This window comes from Anguilla anguilla, chromosome 7, assembly GCF_013347855.1.
Source record: "Anguilla anguilla isolate fAngAng1 chromosome 7, fAngAng1.pri, whole genome shotgun sequence".
NCBI classification, from domain to species: Eukaryota; Metazoa; Chordata; class Actinopteri; order Anguilliformes; family Anguillidae; genus Anguilla; species Anguilla anguilla.
This window is the reverse complement of record NC_049207.1, coordinates 13,883,079-13,897,683: the sequence shown is the minus strand read 5'-3', so window position 1 is coordinate 13,897,683 and position 14,605 is coordinate 13,883,079. Positions and strand designations below refer to the sequence as shown.

The 14,605-nt window shown below is 40.9% G+C and overlaps 1 protein-coding gene across 2 annotated transcripts in view; it reads right to left on the bottom strand.

Annotated features, from left to right (window-relative positions):
- The window catches only part of LOC118231107 (copine-8), a 77,257-nt gene that overhangs the window by 29,341 nt on the left and 33,311 nt on the right, over window positions 1–14,605 (bottom strand). Inside the window, exons 6-8 of one of the 2 annotated variants that reach the window (XM_035424592.1) lie at window positions 13,600–13,676; window positions 3,099–3,162; window positions 1,680–1,783 (exon numbers count right to left, since the gene is read on the bottom strand). In XM_035424592.1, coding sequence (XP_035280483.1) covers window positions 1,680–1,783; window positions 3,099–3,162; window positions 13,600–13,676 — 245 coding nt within the window. Of the gene's footprint in view, window positions 1–1,679; window positions 1,784–3,098; window positions 3,163–13,090; window positions 13,339–13,599; window positions 13,677–14,605 lie in introns of those variants that run through there. The other variant, XM_035424593.1, reaches the window with a different exon arrangement.

Sequence of the window (14,605 nt, the reverse complement as noted above, 5' to 3'; positions counted from 1 at the left end):
TTACAATTGATATATTTTATTATTATTATGGGATAGAGCTTCACCTATTAGCATATGAATACAATAGAGACGTTCTTACAAAATGAACTCTATATAAAACATGTTTGTGGCAGCGTGCTCATTACTAAGCAGTGTTCTTGGGATTTTCGGGTAGGGCAGTGAGTGAGTGATCAGTGTTTCTCTGTGCTCTACATGCAGTGAGTGATGAGTGTTTCTCTGTGCTGTACAGTGCTGTGGGTGAACAGTGTTTCTCTGTGCTGTACAGTGCAGTGAGTGAACAGTATTTCTCTGCGGCATATAGGGCTGGAGTGAACAGCATTTCTCAGTGCTGTATAGTACTGTGGGTGAACAGTGTTTCTCTGTGCTGTATAGTGCTGTGGGTGAACAGTGTTTCTCTCTGCTGTACAGTGCTGTGGGTGAACAGTGTTTCTCTGTGCTGTACAGTGCTGTGAGTGAACAGTGTTTCTTGCTGTAGAGTGCAGTGGTTGAGTAATATCTCTGTAGCTGGGCAAGGTTTCTCTGTGCTGTTTGATACTATTCCTTTCAGACACAGGGCCATTAGTTATGATGCTGTCATACCGGTACTGACCACTTCAATCTCTCAGGAACGGTAGCTTTTTAAAGTTATCTCATGAGTTCAGGAGTTCTGTATCTCCCACCAAGAGAAGCAATTCACAAATAGAGCAGTCTGAAGAAGCACTTTGGGAAAAACAAAGAAGCAATAAAAAAAGTCATTACCTCGCCCACTCCTGCGAGCTGCTCTCAGCCCGAGAGAGAGAGAGAAGGCAGGAGATGAGCACACTTTTCTGAAATGATGCACTAGAACATGACAAATGTGCTATATGGCTTCAGACAGACCATGCATTACCTTTCCTTTAGTTGATTGGAAGTGTTCAAACCGGTTTCTGTGTTATTTTGAGCTTTCTAATGCTCCAATATTGGCCTCCAGAGCAAGAAAATTACACCCAAGGATGTCACACAAAACCAGTTACCCTAAAACTAAAACACATTTTTCACGGTGAGATGATATTCAGATATTCTACAGATTCTGTGTTGGGTCCTTTCTCATCCATTTCACAGAAAAGTGGTCATATTAATGGTATCCATTCTTTTCAGTTTAATAAGGTTATACTGTGGACCACTGTGTAAACCCCCTTTTTATCTCAACAATGCTAGTCATTAGCATTATCACAGTCTGTCATTCCTGTTTGCATCGTTCTGGTTTTTTCCTTTATTTGTGTATTTCTGGACAACTTGCACCATTTCAACTTTAGGATTAAAACCTAAAAACCTATGCTTGACATCTCCATGTCCTTCCCATGTTTGTTTCTTTTTCTTCTAAACTCTGTGTTTGTTCTGTAACATTACATTAATATATCTTGCATTTTTAATAATCTTTAGAATTTGCTGCCCTGAGTTTACTATGCTGTACTTGATTATGTACTCTGGAAAATAGTTTAAGGGGGATTAGAAATGCAGTGCTACAGGTGAAGCCATTTCAAGCTTCTAGATGTACAAAAAAAAAAATGCAGAGCTTCCTGCCACTTTGCACTGTCAGGGTGATGAAAAAAACTCCCATGTGGGCATAATCAAGCTTATTTTTCCAAAGGAGCTCATTAAGTCATTTTCTACAGTTTAGAAAGAAGATGTAAAAGCCAGGGCATGGAAGGGGTACTCACGTTCCATCCTCATTGCTGCGGTAGAAAACCAAGAAGGGGTCCGACTTCCCAAAAAAGTCTTTCTTATCCAGTTTGTTCCCACAAAACTGCATCATCACAGACTCCTGACGCATGGCGAAATGCAGAAAGTATAAATAAAGTACATGCACAAAGTACATTTGCTCACAGTTTCTATGAATAGTCCTTCAAATGGTAACTATTTGCAAACAGTACAAAGTATAAGCACTACATATACATTAATAAATATGCCTATATCCACCTACATGCATTTGCAGTCACTGATGAAAAGTTGCATTCGATGAAAGTTTCTGTAGTGCTTCTGAAAGTCATATATCTCTTTTAAAGGGCAATTTATTGAAAGTGTTATCATGTACTTAGAGAGTGACAGTATTCGTACAATGATGCTAATAGCCGAAACGGCAGTGGGGGTGTCAGGTAATCACAGGAAAGCTGGAGTTAAATCACATCTGCTTCAGTTTGCATCTTCCATTTGTCTGTTAAATTACCAGTACTGGTTCCCATTTATAAATGGCAAAGGCTGAAATTAGACTTTGAATTGGTTATGCAGTGCAGGCTAGCCGCAGGGCGTGCAATGGCCTGTATGCATACATGTCCGTGTGCGTGTGTGTACTGTATGCTGGTTAGCCTGCCAGACAGTCACGCTGGTCAAATGAGAGGACTATACGAGTACATTTACACAGGTGCGTATCCCAAAAATTCATTTCCTTTCATCAAAGCGGAAAAGACAGAGTAGATCAGACAAGTCAAGTAGCAAAGACATTAGTAAACACAAAAAAATTGGAGTAGTGCCATTGTATACACCTGGAGTAGTGTCATTATATACACCTGCCCAAATCCACAAGCCTTCCCCACACACACTCACAAGCACACGCACTGGCGTTCCCAGTATGGTGCCCTCCGAAGGCTCTGTTTGTGTGTGTGTGTGTGTGTGTGTGTGTGCTTGCGTTTGCCTGTGTGCATGAGCATTAGTGTATGTGTGTGTGTTTGTGTGTGTGTGTGTGTGTGTGCTTGCATGACAGGTGTAGGTGAGTATGGCGCTGTACAGGAACTGTGTGATTGCGGGAATACTAAGCTGTGAGTTTTGGATAGGGGCAGTGGCACAGGTGCAACACAGGAAGTGGCATATTTTCATCTCCAGCACTCTTTCTGCGCCTGTCTCATCCCATCCCCCTGACACTAAGCTCTGCATACACAGCAGAAACACCTTGTAGCTACGTTAATATTAAAGCTTTACAAAACTGCAAGTGTTTATTCAGTTACAGTATACCTTACAGAATGGCCAAATATTAATGCAGGAGTGGTCAACTTTCATGAGCATAATTTTCCAGCAAGTAACTGGTTTATGCCCTTGGTTCCACATTTGCCTTGTGTGTGAAAGAGCAGAAAGAGCTCACTCACCCTGCAGTTGTTCAGCTCCTCTGCCTTGACTATAATGGTCCCACACTTCTTTCCTGGGATGCCCCTTTAAGAGAAAAGGCAGAGGATCCAATCATGGACATTTTTGAGTGGCTCTAACACCAAGACCATGTACTGTTCAGAAAACAAAATGTAAGGGTCTGTTAATTAATATGAGTGAACATACTTATATAAAAAGAAAGGGAGAGAGAGAAAGAGAGGGAGAGAGAGAGAATCCAGCTGTCCCTCCTCAGGGGTGTGTTGCTTCTTCTGACAATCTCCATTGCCTGTGAAACAGAATGCAGGCTTGTAGTTTCTCTTCATGCTACCCACCCCACTGGCACATTTCACTGTCGATGCTAATATGATGAGTGGAGGGGTCCGTTTTTAATCCTGACACCAATACTTCACACAGGAAGCTGCGAAATTGGAGGCAGAGAATGAGGATGGCCTTTCCTGAGCCCGGGAAAAATTACTTCATCAATTTCCACAATTGCCCACCTGAACACAAAAAATGACTATTACCTGGCTGTCATTCTCCCTCTTTCCTGTGTGGGAGAATGATTGAGGATTCACCACTCTGAGTAGTGCCGCTTCAATTAAACTTTAAAACTTATTCTAGGTTTTATGACATAATATTCTAATACTCCTAATTGCAGATTGAATCACTTTATCCACATGTACCCCCATTCCATTAATATACCACAGCCCGGGGAAAGCTATTTCTGCCCAATTTCAGTTTGAAAGCCCTGACAGCAGGTTGGTAAGATTATGTGCCAAAACTATTACAGCCATTTTACTGAATCTCATTTGTTCCAGCGACAGCTCCGCTCAGGAAACACCCTCCACTTTCCCTTCCGGATAATTCCTGTCTAATACCATCAGCACTAGCAGACTAATGACAGAGATCAATGGAGTCTTCGGCTGCTCTCACTGTCATGCACACAGAATTAACAGAGGAGTTCTGCTTAATATCCAGGCAGTGGCTGGAAAACCCTGGTCCAGGTTGTGCTATTAAATTCATACTTGAGCACAGGCTATTCATTCATTGGCTATTGACTATTCATTGCCGGTGATGTATGTGTGTAAGGGTGGTGCCTTCAGCTGGAATGTGTTCTCCAGCTTTAGTATTTTCCATTCTTTAATGTGATGTCCCATGACGTTGACACCTCACAGAGCTGTGCTTTGCTCATGGTTGGTCACCTCATAGAACTCTATTTTCGTTTACCACCCCACCCAACACCCCACCTTCCCCAAACCACCCTCCTTCTCTTTCGCTTTCAGTCCCTCCAGCTTGTCCATATCCTGACAGATACACAAAGCACTCTACACAAGAGTTCAGGAGCAGAGCAGTGAATACCTTCTTTCACCTCATAAACCAACTCCACAGATTACCACTTCATCCAAATATAGTTTGTGGCGTTTGTTAATCCTTTTTGGGTGGGGACGGTGGATGATTTATTGACTTGGGGAAGCCATTGCACACACCCCGGCCAGTTTGGAAGGGAAGACAGTTGTGCGGAAGGTCGTGGCGCTTTTCTGAAATGTTTGCGCGAAAGCGACTCGTGGCCTAAATCTGACAAGCAAACACGTTCTGTGACATTTGAGGGATCAGTGAGCCCAGACAAGCAGTGGAGCCTGTGATGAAGGCAGGCTGGTGGAGGCACAGGCTGGCTGGGCACACCAGGCAGGTGGGTCTGTGTCAAAACTTCACATCCAGAACATTCTGTGCCATTTTGAGCGCCAAGCTATGACCACAACCAACTATGCACCACATCTTTCACAGTCCACACATTTTTCTTCACAAAAAAACTTCACCAACACCAGGAAAAGGAGTATAGAAAACAGGGGCATTTAACATTGACATTAGTAAATGAACACTGATGCTAGTCACGTGTTAAAGCAATACCCTCAGCAGTTCAGCTGGTAAATGAGATTCCCAGTCTGTCGGTAAGGCACGGTAAGGCACAGAGCTGTATAGGTTAATGTGCAGACGAATATAGAGCCACCAGGAACAAAGAAACATTCCTGTGTAAGATGCTGACCCAGAAAACAGGAAAGGAAAACCAGCAACCTGTGTTTCCATGACAACCCACAATGGGCCAGAGGAGACCAAACCCTTGACAGACATTTGGTGCACACTTCTCTGCTCGTTAAACGAAAAAAATGCCACAGACCTAATTCGTGCTGCATTTTCGAGATCACAGTCGGAGTACAAGTTCGTCAACAAAATAAGCAAAGAAACCACCTCTCCATTTCAATTCTCCACAGACAAACTAATCAAATGAACAAGGCCACCTTCAACACTTAAGAGCACCAGTGTTCAGACAAAAATATTACCACACTCTGGTAAGAAAAGAAATCAATCTAATAAATTACAATAAAATACACTCTGAGAAATAATAATGTATAATAGAAAGCAATAACAGGATTTGTGCTCAACGTGGCCAATCCCTGTCTTTTTGTAAACACAGAATTATTTCATATAAGAGTTAGACAAATTGCTGCTGCAGTGACGAGTAATGGCAGAACCCACCTGAGATCACGAGGAGAACAGAAAAATGAAAAATAAAAATAATTCGATTTTTAATTTACTTATATCTGGATTATTCTTATTCAGTGTGCTTTTGGACTATACATATGGTCTTCGGCATGTGAACATGCCATAATAAAAGAGCCTTCAGTAGTGGATGAATAAAATATTACAGGAATTTATGGGTAGGCATCCACAGTATGTATAGTAAGACCCTAATACATTTACAATATATTTTAATGTTACACATGCAAAGATAATAAAAAAAAAGTCTATTGGTAAAAGTGATTTCAAATAAAGTACATAAATAACATGGTAATAATAAGAATCAGACATCTGCTGCCTAATCAGTTCAGTAATGCCTCATTCTTCAAAGATTAATCTTCCAATCATGCCAGTCGAATCAGCCTGTGGCTACAATATTCAGGCAAGGTATACACAGAGCAATAGGTTTAAAGCAGTGTCAGAGCCTCACCCAGGTTGGAATTACTCAGTTCAAATGAAACTCCAGACTGTTTTGTTTTCGTTATAAGCCCTTTTCGCTTGCTTGTCAAGTTTAAGAAAACACGCAGTGGCAGCAATAAACCAAAGATATCACAGGTGACACAGGTGGGCCAGGATCTCTGGATAAATCCATGATCTAAGTATCATCACATTTCATTCTAACAGAGGCTGCAGAATAATGATCGGGCTCGGAGATGTGTTGCATCTGGCACTTGCAGCAGCAGGACAGAAAATCCATTCAACTTTTCTTTTTCAGTTTTTCCTCACCTGTCTGGGTGAGGATGACATAAGTTCACTCAATAGTGCTTTCTACTGTGTGTGAACAGCAATGAGGATGGATGTTGAAATGAATCATACTCTGGGCTTAATAGAGAGTCATGCATACAAGCGTGACAATGCAAAATGCAGCACAGCACAGCACATGTTCAGGTAATATCCTGTGGTCACCTCATAATTCCTGGCTAACTTTGGCCTCTCTACAGCCCCTCTGTCAAGCAGGAGAAGCTTCTGGGCATTTAGCTCATAAGAGACAATGCATTGTGTATCTGTGGATCAACCCAGACATTCTGCCACAACTCCAAGACAGACCAAGACTTTGAATCTTCAGCAGCCAGTGGAGAATTGTGTCAAGTTATTGTTTGCAATTCATAAAAAAAACAAATACATCGCAGACATATGGGCATGCCAGGCAGTACACTAAAATCATTAAGAAGCCCAAAAAGCCACTCTTGTAATGAATTCAATTCAATTCAATGAACTTTATTTAACCCCGTGGGGAAATTAATTGCTGGGTATATATAAAAACAACATCAATAACAAATGGGACATAATATACACAATAACCTGATGTGACATTCAACAGAAATTCAAATAAACAAGTGGAAAATAAAATGCAGTAAAAGGGTATTTAAGTGCAATAAAAAGGGTACTTAAGATGGAGTGGATGTACACATAAAAACACACGCACATATAAATTCACTTGTGCCACTCAGGCTCCGGGGGCAGTGGTAGAGTCGACCCAGGGGCAAAAGATCAAAGGCTGGGTGGAGGGCATGAGAGAAGTCACTAAGGATGGTATGTGGTTTTACAGCCATTTTACTGTGGTTTTTTAGGGTCTGTTGTTTGTAAAAGGCAGCCAGTGACCTGAGTGGGAGTTCGATGGTTTTAGAGCAGGTGGATGCAATGCTTTGAAGATGATTTTTATTTTTGAGCCTCAGAGACTGAAACCAGCAGATGAATGAGAATGAAATAATGCTCTTGATAAAACAACCGTAAAAGGTAGATAGGATGGATGTGTTTACATAAAATTATTTCAGTTTCCTGAGGAAATAGTAGCATTGCTGACTTTTTTTCAATATTGTCTGTGTGCTGTCCTCACATTTTAACTTTGTGTCTCTCCATAAATATGTGTCTGCTTGGAGAAGTCCACAATCAACTCCTTAGTTTTGGAGATGTTCATTTCCAAAAAAGGAGTGGTCACACCTTCCTGCAGAGCTGGACCATGTTCTAAGTTTGAGCCAGAGAGCACAGACAGGAGGACAGTGTCATCCGCATATTTGATGATGTCATGGTTACCATGGACACTCCTCCAATCAACCCTGGGGCAAACAGGTGGACGAGTGAAGGAGTGAAGAGAAGCTGCCATTTACAAGAACCCTTTGTGATCTTGGGGTCAGGAAATCCATGATCCAGAGGATTAGTTGGTGATCCAGACTGAAACAGGACATGAGTTTCTCATGGTGTTAAATGCAGACGAGAAGTCTACAAACAAAAGTCTACCTTATGTTTTTGGTTTAGCATCTTCCACCCTCCTCCTTGGGCAGTACTAAAACTGGAGGGGGATTCAGCTGTTTGTGTGTTATATTGAGAATGTGAGATTTAATAATCTTCTCAAATTATTTCATTACCAGGGACGTGAGGGCTATGGGACAAGTAAAAAATAAATTTAAGGAATGTAGTAAACATGCATCCAAAACATTTACAAAGGGCTACATAAAAATGACTATATTTAGCACTTTCAGAAAGTATCCATCCAACTTTCAACATTTTGTTCTATTACACCTTGAAAATCAAAGAAATGAATGTGCTCACTCAAGCGTCTTAACTGATGATTGGACGCTGAATCCCACAAATTATAAATGAGAGAGAAAACCTTAAAATTTTAATGCACTGAAATATTTATCGTCTTCACTAATACAATTCAATGTTGAAATTTTTTTTTTTTTTAAATGGAAGACTTCCTCAATTACTAAAGTATTCACCAGTGTCAATTTGTAAAAAGGCCTTTATAGCTATCTGTATGTCTGTTGAGCATATTTCTTTTTATCATAAGGAGAGCATTAGTGGATAGCAATTTTCAGGCAGTACCACAGATTTACAATGGGATGTAAGTCTGGGCTTTGGCTGGGGCATTCTAGAACACTTGCCTTGATTTTAAGCCATCCCTTGTGCTTTGGGTTATCGTCCTGTTTGAACATGAATCCTCAACCTAAATGCAGATCTTTCGCAGACTGAATCAAGTTCTCTCCAAGGATTTGTCAGTATTAGGTTCCATCGATTTGCCCTCATGGCAACAAGCATTCCAATCCTTCCCGCTGAAAAGCAACCCATAACTTGCTGCAATCACCACGCATATTGCCAGGGATGGTGTTTAGTTTGAGCCACACATAGCACTTTGCATTCAGGTAAAAAAAAGCTCAACTTTAGTCTTAACAGATTACAAAATCTTCTTCCAGGTCTCAGGTTCTTTCACATGGCTTTAGGCAAACTCCAGCAGTGACTCCATATTGTTAAAATGGACTTACTGGTTTCCCTAGGAAGTTCACAGCTTTGCCAATCTTTTTATTACTTTTTATAAAGTTGCACAGGCAGTTTTAAAGGCATAAAGACATTGCAACACAACAAATTAATACATAATCAATGGCACTATATCATTACACCACATTACAATTAACCACCAGTGAACAACCTTAATATCTAATTAACAGTCCATTAGCAAAAACACTTTAGAGGTCATAAAAACCCATGCTACATGCATAATGAACAGTCATACACGACAGTTGTGGAAGGCTGCTCAGTACATTAGTGCTTGCCTGCAGTTACCAGCTAGGTTTGCAGCCTTTAAATAGGGCTGTCTGTGTAAGAAAGTATTTTCGTATCATCACAAAGCAGTGGCATTAAACCACCTGAACCAAAATTAGCAGGTAAATAGCGATTAACTGTGCATTACGCAGCATATATGCACTGTTAGTCATGCCTCACATTAGCTGCTGTTGAACAATGTCGTCTGTCATCATGCAATCCAATGTAGCAGAACGTTATAAAATGGGTTTTTTGAAGAATAACAAAATTAAAAACAAGAATAAATTGTGCTCTTGTGGGCTGTAGCACTCTCCTTACTCAGGGAAGTGCATTTGCTCAAAAAAGTCTAATCAAGACCCATTGATTTGCAATCAGAGTCTTGAGTTTGCAAGGTAATTAAGTGCAAGAGCCTGCCAGGGAATCATGCATAATTACTGTCACACAGGCAAGGAGGAGACTTGAATGAAATGACAATTATCATTAGAAACACATCCGAGCAAAGATACCTTTATCTCTCTATACAGAAAGCAGAGCAGACCTTACATATCGCAAATGCGGTGGCTGTTAAAATGTGTGTGAGTGTGTGTGTGCGCGTGTATGAGCGTGTGTGTGCAAGCTAATTCAACTTCTTGTACATGGGGACTTCAATAAATTGCACACTATAGTTAGCTAATAATGGTACACATCTCAACATCATGACCTCTCCTGACAAGGGGTCAAAGAGAAAATTGATGTTTAGACATTTGCCGAGCGAAACATGACAAGGCGGCACAGAGGGCCATTTTCCCCTCTATCCACAGAACATCAGAAAATGCACAACCTAATAGGATCAAACAAAACACAAGACTCTAAACTGAAGTAACCTCTGCAGCATATTAAATGTTTAAAAAGCAATAAAATGAACAGGGAGAAGATATGAAATGATTCACCTCATCAAACAAGCATAAAAAGACAAATATCAAGGAGGAAGAGCAGCTGTTTCATCCTTGCAGTAGCAGAGATTACAGGAGAGGGAGCCAGAGGGTTTCTGGTTCAGTTCCCAGGTAGGGCACTTTTATAGTACCTTTCACCATTAAGCTTAAAGCTACTTACAGTATGTCAAATGTGAGCAATTAAAGGCAAACTAGATAAGGGTGTTTGCCAAATAAATAAATAAAGCTCTACTACAGAGCCTGATATATGAAATACAGCATGCACTAGGAGGTTTGAGAAAAACTCTTGTAAATATTAGCAAGCAGCAAACATCCTGTGAATAATTCCTGCTGACTCTACCGTGAAGATGTGACAAGCAATGCAAGGTCTTCCTGAGAGATTTACTTGTAGGGGAGTTTCAGTTCTACCAGACTGTTTGCAAAACAGGTCACACAACACAACTATTTAGAGAAATCGATGAGTAATTAAAACAAGGCCTTTAAACCTGCAGGGGAGAAGGTGAGCTATTTTCTTACAGAGAGGCACTCTCAGATACTGATGTAGCAGTGCACTGGGAGAGAGAAAGTTTGGAGAGAGGGGGGGGATGCACACACACATGCTCACATACATACACACACAGAGTCAGAGAGAGAGATAGAGTGTGAGCAGACAGACATACACATGACATCACCAAAATAACCATCATATCTGTCATGCATCCTCTACTAAACTGGGCACTCCCCTATTTTCACAACAGACAGGTGAATCAATTCAACAGGCCACAGGTAAGCATATTCTCTGGCACTGAGCCAGCCTGAATTCAGTTCCTATCCGCTGCAATTCAAAATCCCAGATGATCATTGTTTGCACTGAGACAGCCTGAAAAACCACAGAGCTTGCTATTAAAAAACGAGGAACAAAAAAGAGGACTCCTAGTCCACAAGGACTCCTAAACACCACACCATTTGGGCCAGAAGCTGAGTTGTGTGTTTGGCAGTAATTAACACTCATCACAATCACAGATTATCGCAATCTGGGTGCGTGTGTGTGTACAGTACATGCATGTGTGTAGATGTGTGTGTGTGTGTGTGTGTGTGTGTATGTGCATGTGTGAGATACATCAGTGATTTCATTTCCAACCGTTTTCATGGTTTCACTTAAGACAAGTGATGCCATAGGGTGGCTACATGAGTGGATATTGGATGAGACAGACGAGGGGATGGGGGGTGGGGGGTCTGCACAGAAAATGTCACTTCATCCCCATACTGTCAGCAGTGCTACCAGATTTTTTCTTTCAGTTTAATTGTACAATAAATGCCCTGGTAACCATGGTGACTGTTACTGTAGTAGTACATGTGTATACCACCTTATTATTTTTTCTGGGAGTGATTTATTTATTTTTTCTCTATCTGGGCCAATCAAAAACATACACAAAAAAGTATATTATATATTTTTTAAAACGAAAAAAAGTTGAACTGTTCCTTTAGGAGTTTTCTTTTTAAAAGAACAACCCAGTAGAAAGAAGGCATATTTTTTCATGTTAAAGTAAAAAATAAATAAAAAGCATGACTGATCCAGGCCATCATTCTGCTCTCTCGTGATGGTTCTGTTTCAGCAGCAAAAAAAAAAAAAACTCCAGGTTGTAAAAATAACCAGGGAAGCAGAGAGAGTCTGGGGATGCACTCTGTGGCTGCCGAATTTCGTACTGCATCTTTTCAAAGAAGCACAGAGGCTCCGCATTGGAAAATAATGAGCAGAGATAAACACTGCCGCTCTAAGGACCTCGGCACAAAGCTAAGCCCCGCACACTCCCAGAATAATAATAATGATAATAACGATAACCATAACGTTAAAAGTATACAGTTTATTCACATTCAAATGAATGGAGCTGGTAACACCACAGCGATAACCATGCAAATGATCTCTGACATTCTTTGAGATCACTTTCAGGGTAATTTATTCCGAGGGTTCGGTGTTAAAGTAATAAAAAATGACTAATTCGGTGCTCTCTGATGATGAAGAGGTTATGAGAGATGAAAAGATGCTGAATGAGAAATGATGGGTCACTCTCATTGTGGCTTAGAGTTTTTGTTACAGTTTATGCTTATAGGTATCACTACTTTATTGGAACAATTTATAGCTGTTATTTTCAGTGAGAGCAGAGGTTTACAACCAATCAGTTTATTCAGAGGCTTTATGATGACGTCACCGTGAATCTCATGAAGCAAAATTGAGAGAGGATACATGTACACTCCTATACAGCACAGCCTGTGTCAGCCTTGCTGCAAACTGAGATCTGAACAAAAACACGTTTTCAACGTGAAAAAATGCCAGGCCATATTAAAATGAGGCCAAGTAACAGCAAACAATATTGGTTATCTTAGCTCACACAAATTAAACAAGCACTATTCCAGAGCAATGCAACCCAATGTTTCCTAAATTATTAAGATGAAAAAACACAGGGCTATCAGTCTGTGTATATTTTTCTCAGTCAAGCACACAACTGTCACCAGATATATATCAGACTGAGGCATGTGCAAAGCAGGAAAAAAACCACATAGAGTGAAATAGCATTTGCCCCCTGATTTTCTCTATTATTGCTTACCTACCATGCTGAATGGTTTCAGTAACTTTAAGCAAAATGTTAAACCTGAGTAAGCACAAAACACATTTTTTATAATTATTTCATTTATTCAATGACTGCGCCTAGAAATGTAATAATATGAAATACAGGTAAAGGTGCATGAATCTGGCAAAAGTGCATAAAGACAGATTGCCACTGCATCACTGATATGTCTTAGCATGTCTATTTTATAATATTTTCAAGGTATAAATCCTGCATAGTATGCCTTTAAACGTTTGTGTCAAGTATTGTACAACCTGTACCACAGGATGGAAAAATGTATTTCCTTCCAGCTGATTTTATTTGCTCCTATTACTTTTTTATGACTTTTTTCTTCCGGGAAAGTATGGCAGTTTGTGACGCCTCAGAGCTGCATGAGGAAAAAAACGTTGGCTTCTTCAGAGCGGGGCACATAACAGGCATTATGAGTTAGCCTGGCACGTGCTAATGAGATACGAGGGGCAAGTAGCTCGTTACAGAGCTGCAGCTAGTTGCAACGGTTAGCAGGATCCCCATCGTATGTGCTCCGGGGAAAGGTTTCTTCACCTCCATCAGACGGCCTGTTCACACCTCTGTTGTGAGGATCCCTTCTGTTACACAGTACACAGCCACCGTTCGGGGGGGGGGGGGGGTTGGGGGGGAGCACTTATACTTTCTGCCATCTGTCAGGAGCCCGGCGGGTCTTAGTGATACTTTTCAATTAGTGACAAATTTACATCTGCTAACAGGTAATTTTATTAGTGTTAATGATTTCCCTACCATGAACCTGTGGTGAAATGAATGTCAGGCAACCCTTTTCAGTACCTTTCGTGATCACAGCACGGTTAGTAAAAAGAGAGGAAGTTACTTACACTAGAGGTTTCTCCAGTCGGCTCCCCAGGGACCCTACCACCTCCCCAAGGGTGCAGAAGGCCTGCCCGAGGAAGTCCTGTGGGGCAGAAGGTATCACTCAAAAATTTCCCATTGTTATCTGTTGGAGGCTCCTCCCAGTTCATGCTCCTCCTCTCTGTCAGCAGCCACATCAATCAAAAACCACCCCTCCCAGCTGATTGCAAACCCCACCTCTCCCTTCCAGCCAACCCAGTCTGCTGTACCTGTACCAGCTCAAGACAGAAGCCACCATACTGTGAGTCATTTCTGCTATTATTACTGCAATATAATTGGGACACATTGTTGCCAGTCTGTTCCATGATTAAATACTTCTTTTGACAGTTTTCTTTGTTCATGTTTTCCCTTTTGTGAAACATAACTTATTTTTTAATCTTCTGTCCCTTATTTTACTTTTATTTTTTACCTTTTCAATTTCCAAATAAAATTCTGAAAGTGTGTCTAGCCTCCAAAACATCCTCTGCCTATTTGTTTGTAAGAGCAATCAGCAGCCAAGCCATTTTACCCTGCAGTCCACTAAGCAGCACAGTGCTGAAGGCAACCCTTCTTCTTTGGCTATGCTTTGGCAATTATGCACAGTCTCATGCATCTCCTAGCAACACTTGGCACTGGCAACGCCAGGATTTGATTACAGACCATCGAGTGCATCACTGCACCACAAAAGACCAAGCTTTAGCCCTAATCCTCACCTGGAAGACCAAAATGTCAATGTTTAAACTCTCAGCACTCTGATAAACCACTACGCGCATGAGCTGCCTCAAGACCAAAGCCGTGGTTTCTAAATCATTCCTGAATGAAATAAAAAAGTTAGAAAGATCATGGTACAGTGGACATGGTATAAAGATAATGGAGGATGATTAATATCGAAGTGGGCAGTGGTTATTGTTTCACATGTAGATAGGGACCATTGTTTGGTGCAGTGAGCGTTCCACTACAGTGATTTACGCACAGAATTACCTCTCAGCTATA